General features: G+C 30.5%; 1 protein-coding gene across 3 annotated transcripts in view; it reads right to left on the minus strand.

Annotated features, from left to right (window-relative positions):
• Window positions 1–15,338, minus strand: part of ATRNL1 (attractin like 1) — a 565,586-nt gene that overhangs the window by 380,028 nt on the left and 170,220 nt on the right. For all 3 annotated transcript variants that reach the window (XM_019725236.3, XM_088791845.1, XM_074338995.2), the window contains exon 21: window positions 8,674–8,726. In XM_019725236.3, the coding sequence (XP_019580795.3) occupies window positions 8,674–8,726 (53 nt within the window). The remainder of the gene's footprint in view (window positions 1–8,673; window positions 8,727–15,338) is intronic.

Below are 15,338 nucleotides of genomic sequence, written 5' to 3' on the forward strand. Positions count from 1 at the left end.
ATTTAGAAAAATTCCAAAGGTAAAATCTGTGGCGGGAATTTTGCAAGTTGAACATTTGCTAGATATAATATCACGAAAAAAGCACAGAACCCTTTATTATCCACACTCTGGAAATTACTGATTGTGTAACCTAGACTATACATTTAAAACTCATTGAGTCTTAGTTTTTTCATCTTCATGAATAAGAGGATGGACTATGATCACCAATGCCTATACATCAATGATTCTAATTAGGGGTTTTCATATAATATGCCATGACCTCTTCAGAAGCTACCTTCCTTAAAAGTGCCTCCGCAAGTAACTACACTTCATTATTCTGGAATGACATTTGGGAATCTACTTAGATATTACTTGAAGCAAATGTGTCACAAGCTAAGTAAAAAAAAAACACACGCAAAGCTTGAAACTCATTTTTATTTAAATGAATGGCTGATTTTTAAAGTTTTTCAATGATGAATTGTACTACTTTGTGTAAATAAATTGAAAAATAAATATAAAGCAATTTTTACTTGATAATCTATAACATGATCTCCAAATATTTTTGGTCAAACACCCCATCAATAAACACACCTGCACATACAGCCACAATACATGCATATTCATTTATTAATTGATAATTTGTATGTGTACTACCATTATATATTTACTGAAAGCCTGCCTAAGAATCATTAGCTTTTCTAACTATGAGTTCCAACATGAGAAAGTCCTGGGTTCAGAGACTTTCATTTTGGTGAGTAAAGAAAATCCACATTTAACTAAACAAACAAGTGAGATAATGTCCTACTGTGGAAGTGTTAGGATGGGGGGCGGGGGAGAAGGTTATTGAGAAGTGTGAGGGGGTCTATTTTAGCTAGGAGTGGAATGTTACCTAGAGATTAAATATTTAAGGAAGAAATGCAAAAGCCACAATCTAAGATAAAATTTGAGATATAAGACAAGCAGATTAAATCGTTAAGAACTTGTATAAAACTGTCATATAAATTCTCAAATGTTCCAATCTAATCCTAACCTTTATTTGCTCATTGATTCCTACACCAGTATGGGAACCAGTACAGAGTTACAGTATGTTTGAATATCCATATTCTTTCTTACATAATTTTACTGAATATTCTAAAAGTTTATTATTTAAAATAAAATTGAAGGTAATTTATTCTAACGCATACCCTTCAAAAAACCTAACTGAATGAAATCCTAACTGAAACTGCATAAAATTTATAAATATTGGTAAGTATATTTTTATCTGAAGACTTCTCATTTGAGAGGATGATATGAATTTTTCATTGTTTAAATCTGTTTTTATTTCCTTCAAGATGATGTTTTTATTTTATTCAAATAAAAACAACTCCTGTGTTAAATATATTGCTCTAGTTTTATCTCCTGTGGTAAAGAGTGTGGGCTATAGAACCAGACTGCCTGGATTGAAACTGGCTTTGCCATTTCCTAGCTATGTGATCTTATACAAATTAATTAATTTCTCTGCTCTGTTCCCTTAAATAAAAAATGGGGATAATAAGTGTATCCTTCTCAGTTGAGGATTAAGTAAGCTAATACAAACAAAAAACTTAGGATAGCCTGGCACACTAAATGCTCAATAAAGGTTAAGTAGTATTTGGACAAAGTTTATGTTTTATTTCGTAAATGATGCTAAATAATAAGCTATAAGTTGTGAGAAAAAAAGTTTGAATAAGAATATTACATATGTTATAACCTCCTTTATATAAAAAGTTCTCAGAAAGGCTTGCAGTGCCTTCTTTAGCCTATTCAGCATTTTTATACAAATAAGGAACTACTAATACTAACCCTTGCTGAATGTAGATCCAGCCCCACACCCGTTCCAGGCGTGGTGAGAACAGTGAGCACAGCGTGACAGCCCTCACACTCTACCTTGCAGCCAGTGCCTTGGCAGAGGACACAGAGTACACAACTCCACTTGGGAGCCCTGGTGGGAGATCTTCAGACATTTTTGTTTTCTTCCTTACACTTTGTTGTTTTTATAAATTATTTTTACAATGAGTCTGTTATTTACATAACCAGAATAATATAACACTTAACCATAAAATACATGGTCAAATAAATTTTTATCTCTCTCTAGATTAATTCAATAGCAATTTATTTCAGCTATTTTTAACTTTCTCATAATTGTGCATATTGTCAATTTTAGAATATGCAAAAATATTAAATAATTCTGAAATAAACATCTCAAAATATTAGGATATAACTTCCGGAAATTTAATAAAAACACTGATGAATCAAAGAATAACGTTAAACTGCCAACCATGTGGCTCATTAATGTTTTGTCAGATAATCTTCAATCCATTATGTCTTCAAACTATGAAATATAAGAATTTAGAGTGTTCATTAAGGTCACTTCTGCTCAATTTGCAGATGGATCAGCCAAATCCTATTTAAGTAGCTATTTATATTCAATGATTAAAAATCATATAAAACATTAACTAACAAACAACAATATATTTAGTTTAAAACAGAAAAAATTAATCTGTTTTAGAACAAAATACAGAATAATTACACTAAATATAAGGTTAATTCAAGTTTTAACTGCTTTATTGTTTTCTATGACAGCATTTTAATTAAACTGAGATTGATATTTGCTTTTTTCCTTTACAGCTACAGTAATGTATATTAGAAATATTGTCTCTCATTTATCAAACAAAAGAAAAATCAAATCCAATAAATAATATGCTTATAAATAATGTCTTTCAGTTCAAACCATAAACATTAATTAAATAAATCAATAATAATTAAAGGGTTTACAGTGAGATGATGGATAAATATTTCATTTTTTTTACTAATATAAAGTAAGATGTAATCAGTGGTACAGGTGATCACCATGTAAGTTGTAATTAAATTCCTTACTCTCAAAAAGACAAAGTATTATTATCATCACAGAGTTACATCCTGAACTCTAAATAGCAATGGAAGAAATTCAAAATAAAACATTAATTTTTCAAAGAATAAAAGGTGAAATAAGCCAAAATGTGTTAGATTACTTGGAAATGTACTAAAGCACAATAACTAGCAGTTTGGGTATTACATATAGTTAAAGAATTAATATAGTAGTAGCCTAAAGTAGATGATTGCAGAAAATGACTTTCTGTACTCTGATTTCTACTCGTTGAAAATGTATCATCTATGTAACATTTGCATAGTCCAGTTTTTCATTTTGTGTTTAACGTTTTCTTCGTTATAATTGTTAGCATAATTAAAAACAAAGCATTTAAGGAAAAAAGGAACTACAAAACTTTGGGACTACTACTTTTTATATTTGCAGAGATAATCTATGTAATTCAATGTTACCCAGGGTCAATCAAATTAGGTATCATTGCTAGAAACTTTTCTTTTTTTTCCCATAGGAGTTATGACAGCTTTCTAACATACTTGGTTTTTGGTTTTAAACTGATGTTTGAAAAACTTACTAGGACTCTATAGGATACAACCACTGGTATATTACTTTCAATTAACACCATATTGCACTCAACTGCTTTAAGTAAGTTACAGTGTGGACCTGCATTTCAAACTTCACTCTAATCTTTAAAATTCAGAATAGTTTCCATTAACACTATTACAAGAACTACTGACCTTTTCTTCTTTTAACACCATTTTTTCCATAAACATCTATTAAGCCATAAATATCTTATAACAAATGACAAGGCTGCCATCTAGTGCTTTATGACTATTCCTTTAACATTTTTAAAAGAGTGAATATCCTATATAAATCTAGAGATGGGCTATCCAATATGGTAGCCATTATCGCATGTGGCTATTGAGTAATTGAAATGTGACTGATTTGAATTGAGATTGCTGTAAATATACAAGCTGTATTTCAAACACTTAATTTGAAAAAAACTTTAAAAAATATATTTTGATGATTACTATACGGTTGCATGTTAAAATGACATACCTTAGATATGTAGACATAAAAATATTAAATTAATTTCCCCTGCTTTATTTTACTTTTTAATGTAGGCAGTAGAAACTTAAAAATATGTGGCTCACATTAATTTATATTGGACAGCAGTTATCTAAGAAAATGTACCTTAATCTTAAACATAAACATATGCTTTTAAACAATAGTATATTACTTATTTCTAAAAAACAGAATATAATTTAAATGTGTGTATAATTGTAACTAGTTACTACTTTGGTACACAATAAAAGCTAAAGATTCAAGAAGAATCAAAGAATTTCTAATTTAAAAATATCAGAAAAACTGTATCTCTATAACATCCAGGATGTTTGAAAGAAGAAGAACAAAATGAATGTGGAAAGATAGAGAATAAAGATAATTTAAAAGACATAGAAAATAGACAATTTGAGTATCAGTAAGGATAATAATTGCAAATGGATTAAAACATTTTGAATATGCACATGTGTTCATATGTTTATGATACAAGAAAAAAAAACAAAAAAAAATAACCAGTGGTCAACTTTGAGAGATATTGAACAAACAATTCCTTACTTTGAAAACTTGTAAATAAAAATACTATAACATTTATCATAACTTTTCTATATGAATTATAGCAATGAGTAATCAAACATATGAAAGAAAGTTGTTTTTACAGAGTTTTCAAATCAAGAGATAGAGAAGGAATTGGAATATCACAGTTTTGCAACCCCTAGACAATTATGTTCTAAACACTGACATTTAGTGCCTGCTAATAATGTAAAAGGAAAGACTAGGAGGCATTATGCGCTTCTGCTAGATGAAGAACACAAACCACCTATGAAACAATGTTTCTTCTAAAATCAAATCTGAATCTGATTAAACCTCTAAATCAGGGTTTCTCAATCTGAGCACTGTTGAAATTTGGGGCCAGATAATTCTTTGTTCTGAGGAGGCTGTCTCGCACACTGTGGAATGTATAACAGCATCCCTGGCCTTTATCCCCTAGACGCCCTTAAGACCCATGCCCCATGCACGGTTACGATAAGCAAATGTCTCCAAACATTGTCAAAGGTCCCTTAGGCAACAAAAACACCTTAATAAGATATGGTATTTTATGTCGCATTCTTAATAAAATTAGAAATATCATTGCAAAGTGGTATTTAAAATACTTATCAAAGTTAAGAAAATTCTTACATAGACATACAACAAGAAGGTAAGAATTGAACCATAAACTATGTAGAAAATAATTTAATAAGAAAACGTATCAATTGTAGGCAAAAACAACATTTTTTTAAAAATTACTAATCAGTGGAAAGAATGAATAAACCCCACCTCTCATGCTGTAATATGGCAATAAATAAATAAATAAACAAATAAATAAATAAACAAACAAACAAATACGATGAACAAAAAAAAATTTAAAAAGCATGAGAGATTTTGATGGAATTTAGCTAATTTTCATGGAATTTAGAGATTTTGATGGAATTTAGCCAATTTTGAGGTTTACTTAATATTTTTAACTATTCCTATTTTAAAAGAAGATAGTAACCTCAAATTCATTTTCAAAAGCTATCACCATACTTACAAAATATGAAGATAAGAAAGGAAAGGTAAAAAATTATAGTCAAAGCTTATTTCATTAGAAAAAAATAATGTAAAACTATAGTCCATATTCATTTATATAGAAAATAATCCCAAATAAAATATAAAAAATTAATATTTTGTGGTATTTCAAATAATATGCCATGACTATGATTCGTTTACCCCAAAATGAAAAGTTGTTGAACATTAGAAAGTCTATCAATGCAACTTCACATTTAACAAGATAAATAAAAATGCATTCATGATGAAATCCTGCAGCACAATAATATAGACAAGAATTTTATTAACTTGATACAGGGAATATTCCATAAACTATACCAAAATCTTGACTTAATGGTGATATCTACTACCATCATTTTGACTCAGTACTGAAATAAAGATCCCAACCATCCCAATAAGAGAATAAAAGAATTGGAAAGTGAGAGAAATACCTGTCCTTGTTTGCATGCAATATAATTAGCTACATTTAAAAATAAAATGAATCTATGAAACTAGAATTAATAGTTAATAGAAGCTGATAAATATCAGATCAATGTACTAAAAAGAATTTTAGTTTTAAATATCAAACACAAATAGAAAATGTAATTTAAAAAGGTACCATTCAAAATAGCAACAAAAGTATTAGGAAATTACTATTTTACACATCTCACAAAAACATGTTTGAGACACGGACACATGAAATTGAGCTCAATATTATTAGTCATAGAGAAACGTAAATTAAAACCACAAGATACTACTACGCCTCTTCTATAACAGCTATAATAAGAAAGACAAAATGAAGTGTTGGTGAGGATATGAAAAAAATGAAATATCTATAAATTGCTAGTGGAAATGTAAAATGATACAGCCATGCTGTAAAATCATTTGGCAGTTTCTTTAAATGTTAAATATAAGATTACCGTATGATCTGGCAATTCTACTCCCAGAAATCTACCTAAAAAAACCCTGAAAATATATGTCTACACAGAGACCATCTTAATGTTTATATCAGCACTTTTCATACTAACCAAAGCCTAGAAATAATCCCTATAGCCACTACCTGGTGATTGACAAAAAAAATGGTATATATAATGTTATACCATTTGCTATATTAACCAAGTATAATCAAAACACCTAAGGATCATCTCAGTTGATACAGAAAAACCATATGACATAAACAAACATTAATTCCTGATAAAAATACTATGCAAAGTAAGAAGAGAAGGGAATTTCCTCAACCTGATGAAGGCATCTAGGAAAAAAACTACATCATGCATAATAGTGAAAGACTGACTGCTTTCCCTCTAAGATCAGGAACAAGACAACAATATTTATATGCTCATCATATTTTTTCTCGGAGTAGCAGACATAGTAGCCACTCAATCAGGTAAGAAAAAAAAAGGCATCCAGAAAGGAAAAATTCAAATTCCATTATTGGTAGAACACATTATTGTCTATGTAGAAAATACAACAGAATCTACAAAAATGGTACTTGAAATGAGTTTAGCAAATCTGAAGGATACAAAAACCCATATTAAAATAATTTTTAGTTGTAAATAAAGACACAATTACACATGAAATATTAAAAAATAATGTTTACAATAGCATCAAGAATATAAAACATGTAGGTATAAATCTGACAAAAACTGTGAAAGGCCTGTACAGTGAAAACTACCAAATAAAAAATATTTTTTTCAAAGGATACATACTATGTTAATGGATCAGAAGACTCACTATAGTTAAGATATCAATTCTCCCCAAACTGATCTGTAAACTAAAAACAATCTCATTTCAAATCCTAGCATGTATTTTTGTGAAAATTGACAAGCAGGTTCTTAAATTCATGTGAAACACAAAGAAAATAGAATAGCCAAAATAAGTTTGAAAAGGAAGAACAAAATTGGAAAATAAATATTACACAGTTTCAAGACTTATTGTAAAGCTAGAATAATCATAACCGTGCTATAGTGGCATAAAAATAAACAAATTAATTAGTGGAACAAAACAGAAAGTCCAGAAATAGTCTTATATAGTCTTATACACATATGTGGACAACTGATTTTCAACAAAGTTGCAAAAACAATTCACTGGTTAAAAGACAGTCCATAAATAAATTGTGCTAAAACATTTGGATAGCCATATGGAGAAAATTTTTTTGATTGATTCCTTAAAATATGTATAAATATTAACTCAAAATATAAAATTTCTAGAGAAAAATATAGTGGGAAATCTTTTTACCTTAGATTAGGCTAAGATTTCTCAAAGGAACAAACTGGTAAATTGAACTCCATCTGAATTAAAAACTGCCATTCAAAAAAATACTCTTAATAGAATGAAAAGACAAGCCACAAACTAGAAAAAAATATTTGAAATCAGATATCAGATAAAGGACTTGTATCTGTAATATATAAAGTACCTTGAAAACTCAATAATATGAAAACAAACAATCCAATTTTAAAAAGTAGGCAATGGATTTAAACATATTTCATCAAATAAAATACAGATATGGCAAATAATCACATGAAAAAATGCTTACAATATTAGTCAAAAGGGATATGCAAATGAAGTGAGAATTAGAAACCGTTACACACCTATCAGAATGCCTAAAATTAAAAAGACTAACCATACAAAGTATTGAGAGACTTGGAAGAAGCAAAACTCTCAAACACTGCTGGTAGAAATGTAAAATGGTACAACCATTTGGGAAATAATTTGGTTGTTTCTTACAAAGTTAAATACACATCTACCCATATGATCATTACCCAATGAAAGTATCTTTAAATACAAAATCTATGCAGCTTTTTAATAATGACCAAAATTGTCCCCTGCAAAAATCTATCACAAAAATTTTTATGTTCAAAATTTAATCATAATGAAAAACATTGCATTAAAATTCAGCTAAGCATACTCAACTTCTGCTTTTTGTTCCATGTGCAGAACAAGATCTATTGCCACATTAAGCTTCAGAATAGGAAAAAAAAAAAAATTGCACCAAATACAATTAAGAAAACATAGCAAAAATACATTGATTGCCTTTCTATGGAGCTGTATAATAAGATTTCAGAAATAGAAATGGTAACATAATAATGACAGCATCAGTTATTCATGATGAATTTTATTATATGCAAAATCACCTAAAACTAATAACACACACCAATTAATTAAAATGAAAAAATGCAAATACTTACAATAACATGTTCCTCTAAGTGGATTACCAACATAGCGATTTTCAGAATCACATCTGTAGAAATACAAAAACTCATTTACTATTAAACAATAAAATTCAAAAGTCTCGTTTTTTTCAAGCAAAAAATTAAATTGTACATTAAGACATCTTTAAAAACTATTGCATTAATTGAAGTTTTAAAAACAAATCTTCAAAAGACTTAATGTAGAGAGCCAATATATCAGTATGAGTGAGAGAAGAAATAAGTGGAGAAGACAAATCAACATATATGAGAGGAATATAGGGGATGTTGCAAGGCAGATGGGATAGATTATGAATTTGGGGATATATAGCATTCCTTAATAATATGAGAAGGCATTAAAAGTCTGGGAAAATATACAGTCATTTGTGGGCCAAGAAAAAACATTGTGTGAATTCATAAATCCAAATCATTTTTTCACTTCTGGTATTCTTTGAAATTGTCTAACATAGTGCTACTTCCTAGAACATCCTCCAAAATAAATTCTTATAAAATGTATACACAGGATAACTAAATAAAGTGACTTAATATTTACATTATATGTAAAAGTTTAATAGATGAGAAAGACCTTCTAAAATCGTCTTCATTTTTAGTAGAGTTAGTTAGAACAAAGAAATAATTTTAATGCATACATATTTTAATTAATGAAGAACAAAACAGTTGAGAATAATAATCTAAATAATCAGGTTACATACTAAATGCATCTTCAGCCATGCTAGTTTTTGTATCCATGCAAAAAATGAGTTGAAGAGTAAATCTTTTTCTGTATTAACTACAAAATTAAAGTAGAAATACCTCTTTATACCACTAACTTCGGGAGTTAGGTTTTTTGCTGTGACTTCCCCAAATGCTACTTTTAAAATATGTGATATATAGTGTTTTTCTAGCTTTAGAAAATCATCATACTCATTATTGCTGGGTTAAGCACTTCACAATCTATATTATTCCTATACTATTGTTCCTTCCTTTAGGGTCACCTCTTTAAATCCCATCACTTTGTACCAAGTATATACATATGTGGTCAGACAATTAAGTTTGCAAACTCATCTTAGGAAAAAGTGCTACATACCTCATCGCTGAATATCATACAGCCCCCTTGGGAAGCTATGCACTGACGCCAGCACGTAGTCCACCCAGAAAAAAAGGAACTCTTTTTCTGCAATGGTCATCAGAGCTGTCATTGTACTACCCTTGATGAGGGATTATTAATTATGAATTTGTGCCAACTGGACAAAAGTTAACCAAGTTTACTATTTGGAAGTTCTGAAAAGGTTGCATGAAAAAGTAGACAGAAAAGACCTGAATTTTTTGCTTTTTGCCTGAACCTCTTGCATCACGACAATGCAGCAGCTCACATGGCACCATCTATGAGGGAGTTTTTAACCAGCAAACAAATAACTGTATTGGGACACCTTCTTTACCCACCTGATCTGGCCCCCAATGACTTTTTTTTTCCCGAAGATAAAGGAAATGTTGAAAGGAAGACATTTTCATGACATTGAGGACATCAAGGGTAATATGATGACAGCTCTGATGGCCATTCCAGAAAAAGAGTTCCAAAACAGCTTTGAAGGGTGGACTAGGCACTGGCGTCAGTGCATGGCTTCCAAAGGAGAGTACTTTGAAGGTGACCATAGTGATATTCATCAATGAGGTATATAGCACTTTTTCCAGGATGAGTTCGTGAATTTAACTGCCCGACCTCATATTATAAATATAATGAACTGTTATATTGAAATGTTTGGCATAGTCATTACAGAGTTTCATGTAACTTATATAATAATGTGATCTGGAATCAAGATTATCATAATCTTCAATTTCATTACAGACCTTATAAATAAATACATGTTAAAGTATCAGAATGGAGGACCTCACAAACAATTATTTTAAACAAAAGAAGAGATCATTATTACAAAGAAAATTCTACCACTATGGAAGGCAGCATGGAGGTTCCTCAAAAAATTACGAATAGAATTACCATATGACCCAGCAATCCCTCTCCTGGGTATCTACCCAAAAAAACTGAAAATATTTATACATAAAGACACGTGTGCTCCAATGTTCATTGCAGCTTTATTTACAGTTGCCAAGACATGGAAACAACCAAAATGTCCTTTGTTAGATGAATGGATAAAGAAGTTGTGGTATATATACACAATGGAATACTATTTGGCGGTAAGAAAAGATGAAATAGGACCATTTGTGACAACATGGATGGATCTTGAGATTATAATGCTAAGCAAAATAAGTCCGACAGAAAAAGCAGAGAACCATGTGATTTCACTGATACGTGGTATATAAACCAAAAACAACAAAAGAACAAGACAAATGAGAAACAGAAACTCATAGACACAGACAATAGTTTAGTGGTTACCAGAGGGTAAGGGGGGCTGGGGGGTGGGAGGTGAGGGTAAGAGGGAATCAAATATATGGTGATGGAAGGAGAACTGACTCTGGGTGGTGAACACACAATGGGATTTATAGATGATGTAATACAGAATTGTACACCTGAAATCTATGTAACTTTACTAACAATTGTCACCCCAATAAACTTTAAGTAAAAACAAAAAAGAAAACGGAAAAAAAAGAAGAAAACTCTAAATTATTTCTTAAGGCAACTTTGCATATATAAATACAAAATAATCAGATTAATAAAAAACATTTTAAACTGTGTTTTATTCTGTAACAGACACTGTGTTTTGTAATACAAAAGTAAAATTTATTTCTTGACTAGAGATTCCCTTCATAGGTTAAAAGCACTTAAAGTATGTATTACGTATTTAGGGCAGAAATATATAATTCAGTGAACAAAGATATATCTGCACTAGTTATCTAATGCAAGTAAGAAGTTACCACAAACTTAGTGACTTTAATTAACACATATTTACTATCTCATAATTTTTGTGTCAGAGTCTGGGCATAGTGGGTCAGGAGTCTGGTATACTTGGGTTCTCTGATTCAGAGCCTCAGGGAGGTGCTCCAGGAGGCTGGAGCAACGGTCCTCTGCAGAGCTGCAATCAAGGTGTCAGCTGGAGTTGGGTTCTCATCAGAGGCTTCACTAGGGATGTACCTACTTCTAGCTCCCTCACGTTGGTGGCAGCATTTATTTTCTTGCAGCTATGGAACTGAAGGCCTTTGTTTCTTATGAATGGCTAGAGGTTGCCCTCCGTTCCTAGGATGCCATCAGCTCCACCTACTTCTTCAAGGCCATCAGGGAAAGTCTTTAGAGCAAGTCTTTTGGCAAGACAGAGACTTAAAACATACTCTTGGAAATGACATACTATCACCTTTACCATATAATGTAACACAATCATAGAATTGATATCCCACCATCTTTGTCATATTTTCTGGTTTAAAAGCAAGTCAAAGGTCCTACCAACAGTCAAAGGGAATGAAAAATAGTGTGAATACCAGAAGTCAGAGATCATTGGTAGTCACTTTAGGGTCTTTCCACCGTAATAGTTTGGTTGTATGTAAAATTTTAAATTATAACAGTATATTTATTCTAGATATGAACATGTACTAATCTAATTCACATAACAAATATTTTGAGAAGTTAAATTACATGATCACAAACTCAGATTATAAGAGGTAAAGAGAATATGAAGGGAAAAGTGTAGATATAAATAATGCTTTAAACAAATTAATATTGCACTATAAATTACATTAATATTTCTGATACACAAACTAAGTAATGTTTTTCACATTCAGAATCCTTCTGTATAAAGATTAGATACAAATATTAAAAGCCTTCAGAAGTCTTCTACATAGCTAAATTTAAAACATAACTTCAAAGTATTTCTGTGTCTAAGCAAAGAGATAATTATTCTCTATTCCCACTAAGCAAATTAAGCAAACAATCCGACATTTTTAGAAACAGATATAGGCTGAAATATTTAGTAGGGACTTTGAAAAGGTAAATATTGTCATTACTTGTCACCTAAATAATCAACCATTTACGTGAATGATCATATTACATTATAAATACTACTTTTTAGAAAACAAAATATAAAATAACTTCACATTTTTGAGTGTTAAAATACAGCATTTCATTTTGTTTCTGTTGATTTAAATATTTAAATGTATATACATATTTACACAACACACACTCATCATGAGATACAATTTTTCTACTCAAAAACTAGAAAAGGAAGAAGGACAGCTAATTGCTACAATTTTGAAATATCACAACACAATTTAAAACAGTTGAGAATCTGATAAGTACATTCACATTTTTCATGAGAAATTCTGAAAATTGCACACAAGATAAAACACACTTGCTTTTGCTTTGTTCTTCCCCTAAACAAACTCATAAAAATCAGAGCATATAATATGAACAAAAATATATTAAGGAGTACACAGTATCAATAGTGATACCATACTTCAAAGACAATTATTTTAAAAACATAAAATTCAGACATGAAGGTATGGTAGTAAATCCTCAAATAGTACAGGAGGCACAGGTTCTAAAGTTATAAGGCTGTTTATGGATTTCAGAGTCCAGTCATGGTAAGTAGAACTAACTAAGTAAGGTGAAGACAACTAAAAAAGGTCAATTTTTATTTTTAATGTTTTAAGAGCATTGGAGAGAAAAAGAGTTACCAAGAAAGGTAGAACACTAGGTTGTTGAATCATTTGGGGGATCCCTTTGTCTCTGATTATAGATGGGAACAGTATTTCACAGGAAAAATGATTGGAGTCTAGGTCCCCCCACGGTTGGTGAGCTAATTCCCAAAGGGTAATCTTAGGAGTAAGTACACAGAAAGACTTTCCAGAGTCTGCAGATCTACTTTGAACCACGCTTATCCCTGAAAATGCTTAAAGTACTACTGCCCTCAGGCACACAGGAAAATTAAATTCTCTTTGGAGAAAGGTCTCAAACTATCTATAAATATTTTACAAATATGATATCCCGTATAAAAGAAAAACTATTCAACCCTGGAAACCAATAAGAAAACAAGAACAGGAAGCAGCAAAAATAAAAGATGAAAATAGTTATGGGAATTCAAATATTATCTAGGAAAAGACACAGGCTTTAAAATAACTATCTTTATTATATGGGAGGAGATAATAGGCAGAATTAAAAATTTGCATTAAAAAAATTGAAGACTATAATAGATAAAGTTGACAATTTAGTCTAAAAAAATTGGACATTGAAAAAACAAAATGAAAATGCAACAACCAAAACTAAGAACTGAATGGATGAAATTAACAACAAATTAGACACCACAGAAAAGTAAACTGAAAAATGGAAAGAAATTCCCAGCATGGTAAATGAAAAAACAATAGTAACCAAGCACATCATAGTAAAACTGGTAAAACAAAAAGAAAAACAAATTTAAAGCCAAAGAATAAAATGACATAAGAAGAAATTAAAAATCTGAATAGTTTACATCTTTTAAAGAAATTGAATATTTTAAATCTTATTTTAAAGAAATAATTAAAATATTTCTACAAAGAAAAATGTAGGACCAACTGGCCACCCTGATGATATTGCCTAATAATGGGGGAACAAACCCCCCCAAAGGCACTGACCATATGGGAAAGACTGATATATTGGTTATATTAAAATTAAGAACTTCTCCTTATCAAAGACATAAAAATAGTATAAAAACCCAAACCACAAAGTGGTATTTACCACACATATCACCAATACAAGACATGTATCCAGAATGTATAAAACATTATTAATGACTGAGAAAAAGAGAAAAACACACTTGAAAGAGCACTGTCTGTTAAAAGAGGAAATTCAATTAATGATTAAACATATGAAACTTTTAAAGATTAAACCTTTAAGAACTAAAGACTTCCTTTAGTTCTTAAGAAAATGTAAATTCAAATTACAACATATCAATTGCACACCCACATCTGATTCCTTAAACTTAAAATGTCTTAATAACACCAAGTATTGTCAAGAGTATAGAGCATTAAGAAAACTCATATGGCCCTGGAAATAGCATAATTTGATATAACAATTTTACAAAAGAGTTCATCCTCTAAAATTAAAAATATGGATATCCAATACATACCCATCAACAATGTATGCACTTGTGAACCAGGATACATATATGAGGATACTCATAAGCTCATTAGTTGTAATGTAAAAGAAAATAAAATAAAACTACGCTTGTCAAGTAGGAGAATATGAGAATGAGTAATTGCAGTGTGATATATTCATACAAATACAGCACGGAAAAGGATCAAATTACAGCTACATAGATCCAACAATCTGGATGAATACCAAAACATTATGTTGAGTGAAAGACACTCGACACACAAGAATATAGCCATAGACACTACACACCTATTAGAATGATCCAAATCCAGAACAAACACTAAATGCTGCCAAGTATGTGGAATGTGGAGCAACAAGAAATCTAAGTCATTGCTGGTAGAAACGTAAAATGGTAGAGCCACTTTCAAAGACATTTTGGCAGTCTCTTATAAAACTAAATATACTGTTAACATATGATCCAGCAATTACACTCCTTTGTATTGACCCATAGGAGATGAAAAATTAAGTCCATACAAAAGCCTGCACATGTTAATTGCAGCTTTACAGCAGTTTTATTCATAATTAGTAAAAATTGGAAGATACCAAGATGTCCTTTAGGACGTGAATAGATAAACTGGTACATCCAGACAAT

Source organism: Rhinolophus sinicus, chromosome 15 (assembly GCF_057876585.1).
Source record: "Rhinolophus sinicus isolate RSI-liver-muscle chromosome 15, RSI-T2T, whole genome shotgun sequence".
Classification (NCBI taxonomy): domain Eukaryota; kingdom Metazoa; phylum Chordata; class Mammalia; order Chiroptera; family Rhinolophidae; genus Rhinolophus; species Rhinolophus sinicus.